Source organism: Melopsittacus undulatus, chromosome 4 (genome assembly GCF_012275295.1).
Source record: "Melopsittacus undulatus isolate bMelUnd1 chromosome 4, bMelUnd1.mat.Z, whole genome shotgun sequence".
NCBI lineage: Eukaryota > Metazoa > Chordata > Aves > Psittaciformes > Psittaculidae > Melopsittacus > Melopsittacus undulatus.
In genome coordinates this window covers 1,369,317-1,385,489 of record NC_047530.1, presented here as the reverse complement: position 1 = coordinate 1,385,489, position 16,173 = coordinate 1,369,317, and the positions used below count along the sequence as shown (strand labels likewise).

Genomic DNA, 16,173 nt, shown 5'->3' with positions numbered 1-16,173 from the left:
GCAAGGACATGGGAAAGCATGGCAGAGCATGTACACATGAGCAAGGACATGTAGAAGCGTGCTAGTGTGTGAGACCATATATGTGTGAGCAAGGACATGCAAGAGCATGACCGAGTGCCCTCACAAGCAAGGACACAGAGAAGTGTGTCAGAGCATGTAGAAACACACACATGTGAGCAAGGACATGCAGGAGCACACGCACATGCAAGCAGCATGGACCTATAGAAGTGTGTCAGAGCATGTAAGAGCACACACATGTGAGCAAGGACACACAGGAGCATGCACACACACAAGCAGCATGGACCCATAGAAGTGTGTCAGGGCATGTAAGAGCACACACGTGTGAGCAAGGACATGGGGAAGCACCAGGTGTGCACATGTGAGGCAGGACACGCAGGAGCATGTAAGAGCACACACATGTGAGCAAGGACATGGGAGTGCACACAGGGACACGCAATGGGGCACAGGGGAGCCCTCAAGGCCATGCAGGTGCTCAGGTCCTGCAGCAGAACCCCTGGGGAAGCCCAGATGTAGGAACATCCCCCTCCAATCCCAATCCCAATCCCAAAGGAGCTGCAGCCGTGGGATGTGATGCACTGAGCGCACTGAGTTGTGTCGGGTCTCTGCTGTGCCGGTGCGAGCCCCTGGTCCTGGCAGGGCCTTTCCCACACCATCATCACCACAGCAGCACGGGCATGGCTGCGAGCATCCGAGGAGGAGGAGGAGGAGGAGGAAGAGGAGGAGGAGATGGGACCCAAGGGATCGTGCATCAGACGCGGGCGCTCACGCAGCCTTTAAATCTCCCTCTTCCTCCCCAGCTCCTTCCAAACGGCCTCACCTCCATCCCGGTATTCCCACCCTGGGAATTCCGGGATGCCGTCCCCAGCATCCTGCGGCCGGAGCCAGGGCAGAGCCGTGAATCAGCACTTCCCGGTCAGGGGCTGGCACTGTGCCGCTGCCGGTGTCCCCCCATCGGGCCTGGGTGACAGGGGGACCCCCCCATGCACCCCAATGGTGGCCGGGGCACCCCCGGCTCTGCCCGCACCAGCACAATGTGCAGCCAGAACACCGGTGCCTGCTGCTTGAGTGCTCATGGGGACCCCAAAACACCCCAAATTCACCCCAAAATAGCGGCTCCATCACCTCCATAGTGCGACTGGTGAGTCCTGGTGTCACCTGGTGTCACCCCAGCTGCTTCACTTCACCATTAACACTTCAAGCTTCACCTCCATCAACCTCCATCCCCAGCCCCGTTGGGAAGAGGCAGGAATTGAGGGGTATTCCCACATCCCCCCCCATCCTCCTGCATCCCAAGCGCATGGGAAGGGCCTGGAGCAGATGGTCCCCCTCGGCACGGCTGCTGGGCACAGCACGGGGTCCTTTGGCACAGCCTGGCATGGCACAGCTCCAGGCAGGGATGGGCCTCGCTCTGCCACCCATGGGTGAGGGTTTGGGTTTCCCTATGGCTGGAATGGGCTCGGATGCCATCCGTGCCAGGACTGTCCCATGTCACCTAAGCCGGGCGCGGTGACACGCACACGTGCTGACGCTCCACAGACATTTCTGGCTATAAATAGGCCTCCCCTGGCTCCCTTCTTAGGAGCTGCCCCCCTGCACCTCCTCACCCACCCCAAAAGCACCGCATGGGACCCCAAAAACACCCCATAGCGACAGAACGCACCTCGGGGGGAGGCTGGGCCAGCACCCATTGGTTCTGGGGGGTCTCCTTTCCTTATATCCCCCCCAATACTGCTCCACTGGGATAAGCCAACAGGAAAACAGCTCCACAATTCCCAGACTCCAGGAGCAGGAGATTTACAAAGGCAAAAGCTGCCTTGAAATGGGAACCTGGATCCTTGATGGGGATGGGGGGGAGGTCCCCCCATGCCAACACCCATCCCTGAGCATCCTCCTGCCGCCGGGACAAGGGGGGGACAAGGACACAGGAGCTGGGGAACTCCTCCCAGTAACTCCAGTTTGCCCCAGTTGCTATGAACAAGCTGGGGGGGGCCGCGTCCCACAGTGAGCGCTGTCCCACCGTGTCCCACCGCCACGCACCCGGTGCTACCGGAGCCCCCCGGACCCCACTTCTCTCTGTGTCCCCCCCTCCATAGGGACAACGTCCCCGGGTTGTCCCCCCCCTCCATAGGAACAGCCTCCCTAGGGTGTCCCCCAAAGTCACCACCGCTCCGGGCCCCCCCCCGGTGACACCGGCGAGCGCTGAGCCCCCGTTAAACTTTACCGGTACCCGCAGCCCCCGCAGCGGACACCGCGTCCCGGTCCCCCCCCCTCCGGTTCCGTCCCTCCCTCTCCATCCCTTCCGCTCCATCCCCATCGCATCCCGGCGGCCGCGGCTCTCACCTGCACGGGGCTGCGGGCGGACGAGCGGGGCCGGAGCCGGGAGCGGAGCCGGGAGCGGGGGGAGCGGAGCCGGGAGCGGAGCGGGGCGGGGGGAGCGGAGCCGGGACCGGAGCTCTGTGCCGCGATATAAATAACATTATCTGTGCGCGCAGGGACATTCCTGCCCGGGGCCAGAGCGCTGCCCGGCCCCGATAGCCCCGCTCCCCCCGGGCGGAGGCGGGCGGGGACGGGGATGAGCCGCCCGCCCCGCAATGCAGCACAGCGGCCCCCCCCGGCCGCCGTCACCGGCTCCTACCGGGCACGGAGCGGCGCAGGGCCCCGGTGAACCCCCCCCCCCTCCATCACCGTCATCGTAACCGGTAACTCGGGAACACCCGATCAGGGAGGACCACGATGTCTATGGGTACCCCCGTTAGGTTGGGGGGGGACAGGGACACGAGTAGCACTGGGGGGTACCATGGGGGGCACTCGGGTAAGGCACCCCACGAGCTGGGCATGGGTGGCCCCCAGCGAGCCCCAGCACTCTTGGCCAGCTCTGGGGGTCTCTCGGTAGCCCCGAGTACCCCCGTTAGGTTGGGGGGGGAACAGGGACCCGAGTAGCACTGGGGGACACCATGGGGGGCACTCGGGTAAGGCACCCCCCGACCTGGGCATGGGTGTCCCCCAGCGAGCACGGGGTCTCGCAGCGAGCCCCAGCACTCCTGGCCAGCTATGGGGGTCTCTTAGTAGCCACAGGCACCCCACACTGGTCCTGGGTCTCCCCCAGTAGCCCTGCGGGTCCCCTAGGTAGTCCCAGCCGTTCCTCAGCTAGCCCCAGGGTTGCCCTAGGGCACTCCTGGCTGGCCATGGGGGTCACTCAGCCCCAGGCACCCCTCGGCTAGCCCTGGCTGTCCCCCACTAGCCCTGGCCATCCCTCAGTCCCAAACCCCCCGTCCCTAGCCCCGGGAAGCCCCCATTAGCCCTGCTTGTTCCCCAGCTGGTCCCAGTACACCCCAGCGAGCCCCAGGCACTCCTGCCCAGCCCTGGGAGGCTCTCAGCTGGTCCCAGCGCTCCCCCAGCTGGCCCCAGGGGTACCCTCGCTAGCCCCGAGTGGCCACCGTTAGCTCCGGTGGCCCCCAGCTCGACCCCAGTAGCTCTAACTGGTCCCGGACACTGCTGGCTACCCATGGGGGTCACTCAGGTAGTCCCAGGCACCCCCCACTAGCCCTGGGTGTCTCCCACCAGCCCTGGGGCTCCCGTAGCTGGCCCCAGAGGTCCCTTACTAGCCCTAGGTGTCTCACACTAGCCCTGGGTGCCCCCAGCTGGTCCCAGGCACCCCCCAGCCAGCCCTGGGTGCTCTTGGTCTTGGGGGTCCCCTGGCACCCCCATCCAGTCCTGAGGGTCCCCACTGGCCCTGGGGCTCCCTCCGGTAGCCCCAAGCACCCCACAGGTGCTGCCAAGCAGCCCCACAGAGCCCAGGTGACCCCCATCTGGCCCTGACCCCCCCCCCAGCCCAGCCCCACTGAGTGCCCCCAGGACCCCACTGCCCAAGCACCGGGGGGGGGGGGAGCTGCATCCCAATGGGGCCGGTTCCGGTTGGGGGGGGCCGGGGGTCCCAGTCCTGCCCCACGGTCCCGCTGCCGGGCGTGGGGCTACCACTTGGCCACGCCCCCATTCATAACCCCGCCTCCATTCATAAACCAGGCCCAATCAAGCCACAAACCACGCCCATTCGCCGCAAGCCACGCCCACATATGGGCAAGCCACGCCCACACACTGTTAAACCACGCCCAATATGAGTAGAGTCATCAACCCCTCCTTGTGGGCGGGGCTAATAGCGCTGACCCGCCCCCTTTGAGCTAAGCCCCGCCCCTCGACGGAAGTCTCGCGAGAGCTGCGGCGGGATGTGCGGCGGCTGCGTGGGCACCGAGTACCCGGAGAGGGTAGGCCGGGGCTGGGCCGGGGTGGGGTGAGCCCTGTACCGGTCCCGTTACCGGTACTTGCTCCGGTTCCTGTCCCGGTACCTGTACCTGCTCCGGTTCTGTCCCGTTACCGGTACCCGCTCCGGTTCCCTGTCCCGTTACCGGTACCTGCTCCGGTTCCGGTCCCGTTACCGGTACCTGCTCCGGTTCTGTCCCGTTACCGGTACCTGTCCCGGTACCTGCTCCGGTTCCGGTCCCGTTACCGGTACCTGCTCCGGTTCTGTCCCGTTACCGGTCCCGTTACCGGTACCTGCTCCGGTTCCGGTCCCGTTACCGGTACCTGCTCCGGTTCTGTTCCGTTACCGGTACCTGCTCCGGTTCTGTCCCGTTACCGGTACCTGCTCCGGTTCCGGTCCCGTTACCGGTACCTGCTCCGGTTCTGTCCCGTTACCGGTACCTGCTCCGGTTCCGGTCCCGTTACCGGTACCTGCTCCGGTTCTGTCCCGTTACCGGTACCTGCTCCGGTTCCGCTCCCATTACCGGTCCCGGTACCCCCGCAGGGCACCACCTGCCTGGAGGGCGGCTCCTTCCTGCTCAACTTCGTGGGCTGTGCTCAGTGCGGCCGCCGGGACCTGGTGCTGCTGAGTAACCGGGAGACCGGAGTGCAGGGGGGGGAGGAGATCGTCACCTACGATCGTGAGCGGGGATCGGGGGGGACCCGTTGGGGTCTGAGGGGTCCTTGGGGATGGGGATGTCCTTGGGGATGGGGATGTCCTTGGGGATGGGGGCACCCGTTTGGGGTCCTTGGGGTCTGCGGGAGCCTTGGGGATGGGGGGGGACCCATTGGGGTCTGGGGGGGGGGGCTTTGGGGATGTGGGGGTCCATGTGGATGGGGGGGTCCTTGGGGATGGGGGGGACCCATTGGGGTCTGCGGGGGACCCGTTGTGGTCTGGGGGTCCCTTGGGGATGGGGGGACCTGTTGGGGTCTGAAGGGTCCTTGGGGATGGGGGGACCTGTTGGGGTCTGGGGGGGACTTTGGGGATGGGGGGGACCCGTTGGGGTCTGAGGGGTCTTTGGGATGGGGGGGACCCATTGGGGTCTGAGGGGTCCTTGGGGATGGGGGACACCCGTTGGGGATGGGGGGTCCTTGGGGATGGGGGGGACCCGTTGGGGTCTGAGGGGTCCTTGGGGATGGGGGGGACCCATTGGGGTCTTTGGAGATGGGGGGGACCCGTTGGGGTCTGAGGTTGGGGGGACTTTAGGGCTATGGAGTTTGGGCCTCGGAGGGGGGTTCAGTTTGATACCTATGGAGCTCCCTATGGAGTTCATTTAGGGTCCACTGTTGGGGGGCACCCTTGGGGTGGGGGTGATGCTTTTGGGGGGTCCTGGGCTGGGGGAGGGATGCTTAAGGGGGGGATCTCAGGGGTTGGAGGTGTCAGGGAGCTGAGGGCTGGGGTTTGGGGGGGGGGGTTTAACACTTGGACACTGGGGGGGGTTCATCCCTTTGTCTTTGGGATGGGAATAGCCATGGTTGGGAGCAGCCACATCCTCTTATCCCAGTGTCCCCCCCCAGACCTGTGCAGGAGCTGCCACCACCTCATCGCACACCATGAGTACACCTTCAGTGTGGTGGATGACTACCAGGTACCCCCGGACCCCCCTGTGCCCCCCACACTGTCAGCCCCAGTGCTTCCAGCAGCCATCCCTATGCTTGTGGCTACCCACAGCCACCGGCACCGGTCCCTGCTCCCAGCTCACCTGGTGCATCCCATGCAGCCGGTGGGGATGGTGGTGCACAAACATGGCTCTTCCCACCCCTCCCTGGCACGTTTCCTATGCAGCAGCTGAAGGATGGAAAACGGGATGGGGGGAGCTGGAAACAGGATCCCAATGGATCTGATTGCAATTGGGGATCGGGTGATGGAGCCGGGTTGGGTTTCACTGCAGGAGAGCAGAGGAGCTGATGGGGCAGCCCCCCCTCTGTGTCCTGCCAGGGATACAGCATCCTGTGCTCATCCCTCTGTGTCCTGCCAGGGATACAGCATCCTGTGCTCATCCCTCTGTGTCCCATCAGGGATACAGCATCCTGTGCTCATCCCTCTGTGTCCCATCAGGGATACAGCATCCTGTGCTCATCCCTCTGTGCCCTGCCAGGGATACAGCATCCTGTGCTCATCCCTCTGTGCCCTGCCAGGGATACAGCATCCTGTGCTCATCCCTCTGTGTCCCATCAGGGATACAGCATCCTGTGTTCATCCCTATGTGTCCTGCCAGGGATACAGCATCCTGTGCTCATCCCTTTGTGTCCCATCAGGAACACACCATCCTGTGCTCATCCCTATGTGTCCTGCCAGGGATACACCCTCCTGTACTCATCCCTCTGTGTCCCAGGGATACAGCATCCTGTGCTCATCCCTCTCTATCCCATCAGGAACACACCCTTCTGTGCTCATCTCCCTGTATCCCACCAGGAATACACGATGCTGTGCCTGCTCTGTGGCCGGGCTGAGGACTCCATCAGCATCCTCCCTGATGACCCCAGGCAGATGACTCCACTCTTCTGAAGCCACTTTGGATCCCAGTATGAATCACTGGATGAACCAGGATCTCCCTTCCCACTCCCCATCAGCTCCAGGAGATCCCTATGGATAACATGGTCCTTTACCTGATTTCTCTCCACCCTTCCAGCCTGGATGTGATGGTTCCCAGATGCTCCCATGCCCACATCCCAGCTCCAGGAACAGGCAGGAGCACCACAAACTGACCCCCCCATGTGCTGAAGACATGAGGGGGACCCCAGTGTGTTGTCACCCCAAAAAGGGGTCCCAAAGGATGCTCACCCCACCTCAGGAACCCACATGTGTGGGGCAATAAATGTGATGTGTTAACAGCCTTCACCCCCATGGGCTCCCCATAGCTGGCTGGGGGGCAAGGAAGGGATTGGGGGGTATCCTGTGAGGCTATGGAATTCCTTCCCTTTGAGTGGATCCAGCACCTCAGCTCCCATCCTGCTCTCCCAAACCCTGCTGAGAAGCTACATGGGATCCTGTGGGATTCCTGCACCCCTCAGGGCTTGTTTCCCTGGGTTGTGACACCCCAAAATCAGTCCCTGGGGTGTGATGCTGCCTTTGGCACCCAATGACACCCAAAATACCTCCCTGGGGTGCGATGCTGCCTTTGGTACCCAATGACACCCAGAATCCCTCCCTGGGGTGCGATGCTGCCTTTGGTACCCAATGGCACCCAAAATCCCTTCTTGGGGTGCGATGCTGCTTTGGTACCCAATGACACCCAAAATCCCTCCCTGGGGTGCAATGCTGCCTTTGGTACCCAATGACACCCAATGACACCCAATATCCCTTCCTGGGATGCGATGCTGCCTTTGGTACCCAATGGCACCCACTGACACCCAAAATCCCTCCCTGTGTTGCAATGCATCCCCATCCCTCATCCAGCACCTTTTCCTCCTGCTCCCCCCAAACCCCCCAAACCATTCACACGTTGGCCTTCACTCCCTCCTTTATTACCCCCACCCGCACCCCCAGTGCCCCCACTCTCAGCCCCCATCCAGCCCCCTCCCTACATCCATTTCAGAGGGGACCTTCACCCTGCGGAGAGCCGGGAGCATCCCGAGGGATGCAGTTAATGGGATGCGGGATCTACTTGGCCAGCTTGAGCAGGCGCTGGATGTCCGGCTCCAGCTGCGCCGGAGCCATGCGGGGGCTGTAGCGCCGGAAGGGTTCCCCTTCGGGCCCCACCAGGAACTTCTCGAAGTTCCAGGAGATGTCGGAGCGCCGGATGGGGCTCCAGGACACGGATCGCGGCTCTGCCATCAGGGTCTCGGCCTCGTCGGCCGGCGCCGGGAGATGGAGCTTCAGGTAGGCAAACACAGGGTGAGTGTCGGCACCGTTCACCTGGCACTTCTGGAGCAGGGTGAAGTTGGGCTCGAAGCCACCCCCCGGGCGGACGTGCTTCAGGAGGCTGAGGATCTCCTCGTTGGTGCTGTTCTCCTGCAAGGGGGATTTCCATGTGGGATATTCCGTATGGGAATACACTATGGAAGCGGTGAGATACTGGCACGGGGATGTGCCCATGGGAACAGCATCCCTGTGCATGGGAACAGCATCCCTGCCCATAGGAACAGCATCCCTGCCCATGGGAACAGCATCGCTGCCCATGGAACAGCATCCCTGTCCATAGGAACAGCATCCCTACCCATGGGAACAGCATCCCTACCCATGGGTAACAGCATCCCTGCCCATGGGAACAGCATCCCTGCACATGGGAACAGCATCCCTGCCCATGGGAACAGCATCCCTGCCCATGGGAAGAGAATCTCTGCCCATGGGAATAGCATCCCTGCCCATGGGAACATCATCCCTGTCCATGGGTAACAGCATCCCTGCCCATGGAACAGCATCCCTGTCCATGGGAACAGCATCCCTGCCCATGGAACATCATCCCTGCCCATGGAACAGCATCCCTGCACATGGAACAGCATCCCTGCCCATGGAACATCATCCCTGCACATGGAACAGCATCCCTGCACATGGAACAGCATCCCTGCACATGGGAACAGCATCCCTGCCTATGAGAACAGCATCTCTGCCTATGGGAACATCATCCCTGCCCATGGGAACATCATCCCTGCCTATGAGAACAGCATCCCTGTCCATGGGAACATCATCCCTGCCCATGGAACAGCATCCCTGCCCATGGGAACAGCATCCCTGTCCATGGGAACAGCATCCCTGCCCATGGGTAACAGCATCTCTGCACATGGGAACAGCATCCCTGCCTATGGGAACAGCATCCCTGCCTATGGGAACATCATCCCTGCCCATGGTACCCTCCGAGCTCCCTCCCAGCCCATTCCATGGCCCGTACCTGGAAGCCGAACTGGTTGCAGGGGAAGCCCAGCACCACCAGCCGCCGCGGGTACCGGGCCTGCAGCTGGTTGAGCTGGGTGTAATCCCTCACCGTGGAGCCTCAGAGCGATGCCACGTTCTCTATGAGGACCACGCGGCCCCGGAACGTGGTGAAATCCACCCTCTCCCCATGCAAGGAGCTGGCGCTCAGGTCATAGAAGGACTTGGCTATGGGGATGCTCATGGCTGCGGTGCTGCTGCCTGCCCTCACCTGCATGCAGCCTTATGGGCTCCCCGGTGCCCACGTCATGGGATGGATCCGGAGCTCTCCGGTTGGAAACCGGAGCCGCGGATGCTCCAACCCACATCAATAATTGATGGTGCGGATGCTGTTCCCTGTGCCCATGGGCTGTGGGGTGGGAGCAGGGGGGGGGGGGGGATGTAATGGGATTCTGGGGGTGTGGGGTGACTCAGACCCACACGGATGGGGAATGGGGAGTGTGGTGTTGATCACACCCCATGGCTGCCCTGGCATTGCCTGTGGGCTGATGGTGTTTGCCATCCTGGTGCCTGCTGCCTGCACACCAGTGCTGGTGCCCACTGGTACAGGGACAGTGTTCACCCTGGCATCTGTCTGCTTTGGGACCAGTATCATCCTGGTGCCCATCACCAGCCCGGTGCTCACCAGCATCCTGGTGCCCACCAGCATCCCGGTGCCCACCAGCATCCCAGAGCCCATCAGCATCCTGGTACCCATCAGCATCCCGGTGCCCACCAACATCCCAGTGCCCATCAGCATCCCAGTGCCCATTCATGCCGATGGCCACCAGGATTCAATGCCAATTGTCATCCTGCTGCCCACCCATCCCAGTGCCCATCACCCTCCCAGTGCCCATCCGTGCCAATGCCCACCAGGATTCCAGTGCCCATCATCATCCCAGTGCCCATCCATGCCAATGCCCACCAGGATCCAATGCCAATCGTCATCCTGCTGCCCACCCATCCCAGTGCCCATCACTGAGCCCTCTGACAGTGACATCCCTGTCCATGCCAGGATCAGCTCCTGCATCCCTGTAGGGATGCTCAACAGCCGGGAATGAGCCAGCAGTGGTGATAGACACAACACCCCATGGATAAAACACCCCATGGGTACAACACCCCATGGACACAGCACCCCATGGACACAACACCCCATAAATACAACACCCCATGGGCACAGCACCCCATGGACACAACACCCCATGGACACAACACCCCATGGATACAACAACCCATGGACACAACACCCCATGGATAAAACACCCCATGGACACAGCACCCCATGGATACAACACCCCATGAACACAACACCCCATGGATACAACACCCCATGGACACAACACCCCATGGACACAACACCCCATGGACACAGCACCCCATGAATACAACACCCCGTGAATACAACACCCCATGAATACAACACCCCATGAATACAACACCCCCTGTGCACAGCACCCATACACCCATCACCCCACACCCCCTGGCCTGGAAAGGTGACACTGCGGTGGCAGCTCCGGCACAGCCTCAATTATTGATACCCTCTCATATTGCCGTGCCCTGGCCATGCCCCATAGACGGTGCCAGGGGCTCCAGTGGGGCACAGCCACCCATAGACCCCCCCCGGGCCCCATAGAGCACCCCAAGCAGCACCAAACCCCAACCACCTCCAGCATCACCTTTATTGTATGTGTAAAACAAGGGGGGGGTCTATGGGCATGGGGGGGGGGCACCAGCACCCATCACCCCCCCCCACCATGGGCACTGTGTGGGCTCACCCCATCTTATCTGTCCCCATCACCCCCCTCTATGGGGCTGCCCCATCCCGCACCCATGGTGTGTGTGTGTGTCCCCCCCCAGGGATGGGGGCACCCAAAGAGGGGTCCATGGGGGGGTCCATAGGGGGGTCCATGGGGGGGTCCATGCTTCAACACCAGCAGGTTTTGGGGGTGTCCTCTCTGCACAGGGGCTGCCCCATCCCGCACCCATGGTGTGTCCCTCCCCAAGAGGGGTCCATGGGGGGGTCCATAGGGGGGGTCCATAGAGGGAGTCCATAGGGGGGGGGTCCATGCTTCAACACCAGCAGGTTTTGGGGGTGTCCTCGCTGCACAGGGGCTGCTGCTCCTCCTCCTCTAACCGGGCCAATGTGGGGGTGCGGGGGGGGGCCCGGAGCCCCTCCAGCTCCTTGCGATGCGCCTGCAGCACCAGCTCCGTCAGCCGCGTGAAGGACTGCGGATGGGGGGGGATGAGACTGGGGGACCCCCCTGAACCCCCTCTTATTGACCCCCCAAAACCCCCTTTTATAGACCCCCAAACCCCCTTTTATTGACCCCCGAACCCCTTTTATTGACCCCCCCAAACCCTCTTTTATTGCCCCCCCGAACCCCCTTTTATTGACCATACCCGAACCCCATTTTATTGACCCCCATAACCGTCTTTTATTGACCCCCCGAACCCCCTTTTATTGACCCCCCGAATCCCCTTTATTGACCCCCCCAAACCCCCTTTTATTGACCCCTCTGAATCCCCTTTTATTGACCCCCCAAACCCCCTTTTATTGACCCCCTCTGAAACCCCTTTTATAGACCCCCCAAACCCCCTTTTATTGACCCCCTGAACCCCCTTTTATTGCCCCCCCCATACCCCCCCCCGATACCTCCTTGATGTTGAGGTTGCTGCAGGCACTGGTCTCATAGAAATCCATCCCATACTCCCTGGCCAGCTGCAGGCAATGGGGTTGGGGGGGCACCAGCACCCCCAGTGTCGTGCCCCCCCCCCCAGGCACATGGAGGGGCTGTGCTGGCTATGGGGGGGCTGCAATAGGGGCACCCAGTGGGGCTGGGCAATGGGTGCAAGGGGGACTTGGGGGGGGGTGTTTGGGTACTTTGGGGGTGCAGGGGCTATGTTGGGGTGCAGGGGGGTGGTTGGGGTTATGGGGGGGGGATAGGGAGGTGTAAGAGCGGTCCTGGGGGTGCGCAGGCACTGGGGGGGGGGTCTGGTCATGCTGGAGGGGGGGAATGGACACAAATAGGGGTGCAGGAGGGTTATTGGGGTCCCTATGGAGTACAGGGGGGGAGCTCAAGGGGGGATCTGGCCATGTTGGGGTGCAGAGGGGGATTTGGGGTTACACTGGTGGGGGGGGACAGGGAGGTGTCAGAACAGCCCTAGGGGTGTGGGGGCACTGGGGGGGGGGTCTGGTCACACTTGTGGGGGTCCCTGGACACAAATAGGGCTGCACGAGCGTTATTGGGGTCCCTATGGAGTACAGGGGGAGGCTCAGTCCATATTGGGGTGCAGGGGGGGATTTGGGGTCACACTGAAGGGGGGACACAAGGAGGTGTCAGAGCAGCTTTGGGGGTGCACAGGCACTGGAGGGGGGGGGGTTATGGACACACATAGGGCTGCAGGAGGGCTGCGGGGGCCCCTGTGGATTCAGGGGGGCTCCATCCATGCCGGGGCGCAGGGGGGGGGCCCCATAGCCCCCGCTCACCTGCAGCCCTTGCTCTTTGGCCACTTGCCTCTTGTGCTCCTCGTCCGCCTTGTTCCCAATGAGGATCTTCTGGACACCATCGGGGGCGTACTGGGGGGGGGGGGGCAGCGTGAGGACCCCCCCATTACATCTATGGGACCCCCCCCAGGTCTTTGCATCCCCACAGACCTCATCCACATCACTGGCCCACTTCACAATGTGCTGATAGGAGCGCTCGCTGCTGATATCATACACCAGGAAGATGCCCTATAGGATAATGGGATAATGGGGGGGGGGATGTGGCCATTTAACCCCCCCCATGCCTCAGTTTCCCCTCTCCCCTGTGCCCCCCCCCCCGGTACCTGTGCCCGTCGGTAGTACTGCTTGGTGATGGTCTGGTACCGCTCCTGCCCTGCCGTGTCCCTGCACCGGGGCACCCATGGCATGAGCTGTGCCCAGGCCTCAGCCCCCCCCCCGGACCCCCGGTACCGGCACTCACCAGATCTGGATCCGCACCTTGATGCCGTCCACCTCGATGGTCTTCATCTTGAAGTCAACGCCTGTGATCGGGGGGGGTATGGGGGTGTATGGGGGTGTATGGGGGTGTATGGGGGTGTATGGGGGTGTATGGGGGTACCCACACACACACCGGGAGCTACCGGCACCGGGGTCCCCCCGTCCTGCTCCTCCCACCCCATCCTGGCCCCGTTGTGAAGCCAAACCGGGTACCGGTACCCCCCCGTACCCACCCCCGGTTCCCCGGTGCTGCAGCCCCCGGTGTTCCCGTTTATCCGTTCCCCGGTGCTGTGGGTCCCGGTGTCCACGGTTCCCCGGTGCTTCCTCCCCTGCATCCCTCGCTGTGTCCCCGGGACATCCCCGGTGCTCCCGGTGCCCTCAGTTTCCCGTTCCCCGGTGCCCTCGGTTTCCCGTTCCCCGGTCCTTGGCTCCCCGTTGCTCCCGGTTCCCCAGGCCCGCAGCTCTCCAGTGTCCCCGGTGTTCCCCCGTTCCCCGGTGCGTTGGCTCCCAGTGCTCCCGGTTTCCCGATGCTCCTGGTTCCCCCGTGTCCCCGCTTCCCCGTTCCCTTGTTTCCCCCGTTTCCCAGTGCTCCCGGTTCCCCATTCTCTTGTCTCCCCAGATGCTCCTGGCTCCCCGGTTCCCCGTTCCCCAGTGCCACGTCTCTTCCATCGCTCCCGGTTCCCCTGGTTTCCCGTTCCCCGGTGCCTCCTCTCCCCGGTTCCCCATCTCCCCGTCGCTCCCTGTTCCCCGGTGCCGCCGCTTGCCGAGGCCCCCGGTTTCCCGTTCCACGGTTCCCCATCTCCCGTTGCTCCCGGTCCCCCGGTTTCCCATTCCCCAGTTTCCCGTTCCCCGTTCCCCATCTCCCCATTGCTCCCGGTTCCCCGGTGCCGCCGCTTCCCAGTTCCCCCGGTTTCCCGTTCCCCGGCGCCTCGTCTCCCCGGTTCCCATCTCCCCGTCGCTCCCGGTTCCCATCTCCCCATTGCTCCCGGTTCCCCCGGTTCCCCGTTCCCCGGTTCCCCATCTCCCATTGCTCCCGTCCCCGGTGCCGCCGGTGCCGCCGGTACCGATGGTGGAGATGTGCGCCGGGTGGAACTGGTTGTCGGTGAAGCGGCAGAGCAGGCAGGTCTTGCCCACGCCCGAGTCCCCGAGCAGCAGCAGCCGGAACAGAACATCGTACTGCTTGGCCATGGCCGCCCGGGCGGCCGCCGGTAACCGGGGCCGGGAGCGCCGCGGCCGGTAACCGGGGCCGGGAGCGCCGCCGCCGCCGCCACAGCGCCGGGATGGCACCGGGGCGGGGCACGGCCTGGGGGCGGGGGCAAGGGGATGTGGGGGGAGAGAGCGGGGATGGAGAGGGGATGGAGAGGGGATGGAGAGGGGATGGAGAGGGGGATGCAGGGATGGAGAGGGGATGGAGAGGGGGATACAGGGGATGGAGAGGGGATGGAGAGGGGATGGAGAGGGGGATACAGGGGATGGAGAGGGGGATACAGGGGATGGAGCTGAGGATACAGGGGATGGAGCGGAGATGGACCAGGGGATGCAGGGGATGGAGAGGGGGATGCAGAGATGGAGCTGGAGATGGAGCGAGAGATGCAGGGGATGGAGCTGGGGATACAGGGGATGGAGAGGGGGATGCAGGGGATGGAGCGGAGATGGACCAGGGGATGCAGGGATGGAGCTGAGGATACAGGGGATGGACCGGGAATGGACCAGGGGATGCAGGGATGGAGCGGGGATGGAGTTGGGGATGCAGGGATGGAGCTGGGGATACAGGGGATGGACGGGAGATGGACCAGGGGATGCAGGGATGGAGCTGGGGATGGAGAGAGGGATGCAGGGATGGAGCTGGGGAAGGAGGGGGATGCAAGGGATGAAGCAGGAATAGACCGCTGGAAAACCGTGGGATGCAGGGGAGGGAGCACCAGGGATGCACCGGGGGATGCGCTGGGGAATGGGGAGTGACACTGGGGAGGGACCGGGGAATGATGGGGGGAGACAGCGGGAATGGAGCTGGGGAACACTGGGAATGGAGTGGGGAATGATGGGGAGAAAGCACCGGGGATGGAGCGGGGATGCTTTGTGGGACGGAGGGAGCGGTACCGGGGGTGAACCGGGGGTGAACCGGGGGAACACCGGGGGATGGACCAGAGGGGGATGCAGGGGAGGGAGCACCGGGAATGCTCCTTAGGTGCCATTCACGGGGGATCCTGTGGGGAACGAGGTGGGAAAACCGGTGGATCTATGTGGGGATGCACCTGGAGATGCTTTGGGAAACGGGGGGGACAGTGGGGATGGACCGGGGGATACACAGGGGATGGTCGGGGGTACCGGGAGGGGATACGGGGGATGCACCCGGAGAGCACCGGGAATACCGGGGGATGCAGGGGGGAGAACATCGGGAGGGGATGAGGGATACACGGGAGGGACACCGGGAATGGTCCGGGGGGGGTACCAGGGATGCAGGGAAGGAAACCAGGGATGCACCGAGGGATGCTCCGGGTACCAAGGGACACACGGGGGATGCGCAGGGGGCAGGAGGGGGCGCACCCGGGGGCAGTGATGGGTGCTGGGTGCAGGATGGGTGCTGGGTACTGGGGGGCAGGATGGGTGCTGGGGGCAGGATGGGTGCTGGGTACTGGGGGGCAGGATGGGTGCTGGGGGCAGGATGGGTGCTGGGGGCAGTGGTGGGTGCTGGGGGCAGTGGTGGGTGCTGGGGGCAGGATGGGTGCTGGGGGCAGTGATGGGTGCTGGGGGCAGTGATGGGTGCTGGGGCAGTGGTGGGTGCTGGGGGCAGCTTTGGGTGCGGGGATGCAGTGTTGGGTGGGTGTTGGGTGCTGGGTGCAGGATGGGTGCTGGGTGCAGTTTTGTGTCCAGGGTGCAGTGATGGGTGCAGTATTGGGTGCTGGGTGCAGGATAGATGCTGGGTGCAGCGATGGGTGCTGGGATGCAGTGTTGGTTGAGGTGTTGGGTACTGGGGTGCAGTGATGGATGTTGAGCGCTGGAGTGTGGTGATGGGTACTGT

General features: G+C 63.3%; 3 protein-coding genes across 3 annotated transcripts; 1 reads left to right on the top strand and 2 right to left on the bottom strand.

Annotated features, from left to right (window-relative positions):
• The first annotated feature begins 4,211 nt into the window (after positions 1-4,211).
• Positions 4,212-7,159, top strand: CHURC1 (churchill domain containing 1). The gene is made up of 5 exons (XM_034061597.1): positions 4,212-4,283; positions 4,823-4,958; positions 5,836-5,906; positions 6,734-6,843; positions 6,951-7,159. Exons 1-4 carry the CDS (start codon positions 4,245-4,247, stop codon positions 6,824-6,826), a joined length of 339 nt encoding a protein of 112 aa, XP_033917488.1. The 5' UTR covers positions 4,212-4,244; the 3' UTR covers positions 6,827-6,843; positions 6,951-7,159.
• Positions 7,160-7,921: 762 nt separating this feature from the next.
• On the bottom strand, positions 7,922-9,374 carry GPX2 (glutathione peroxidase 2). Its single transcript, XM_034061583.1, has 2 exons — positions 9,150-9,374; positions 7,922-8,272 (listed from the first exon to the last, which is right to left on the bottom strand). Exons 1-2 carry the CDS (start codon positions 9,372-9,374, stop codon positions 7,922-7,924), a joined length of 576 nt encoding a protein of 191 aa, XP_033917474.1.
• A 1,865-nt stretch (positions 9,375-11,239) lies between these two features.
• RAB15 (RAB15, member RAS oncogene family) lies at positions 11,240-14,339 on the bottom strand. The gene is made up of 7 exons (XM_034061577.1): positions 14,216-14,339; positions 13,135-13,195; positions 12,998-13,058; positions 12,825-12,902; positions 12,657-12,746; positions 11,823-11,888; positions 11,240-11,395 (listed from the first exon to the last, which is right to left on the bottom strand). The coding sequence occupies exons 1-7, from the start codon at positions 14,337-14,339 to the stop codon at positions 11,240-11,242; spliced, it is 636 nt and encodes a 211-aa protein (XP_033917468.1).
• Positions 14,340-16,173: the final 1,834 nt, after the last annotated feature.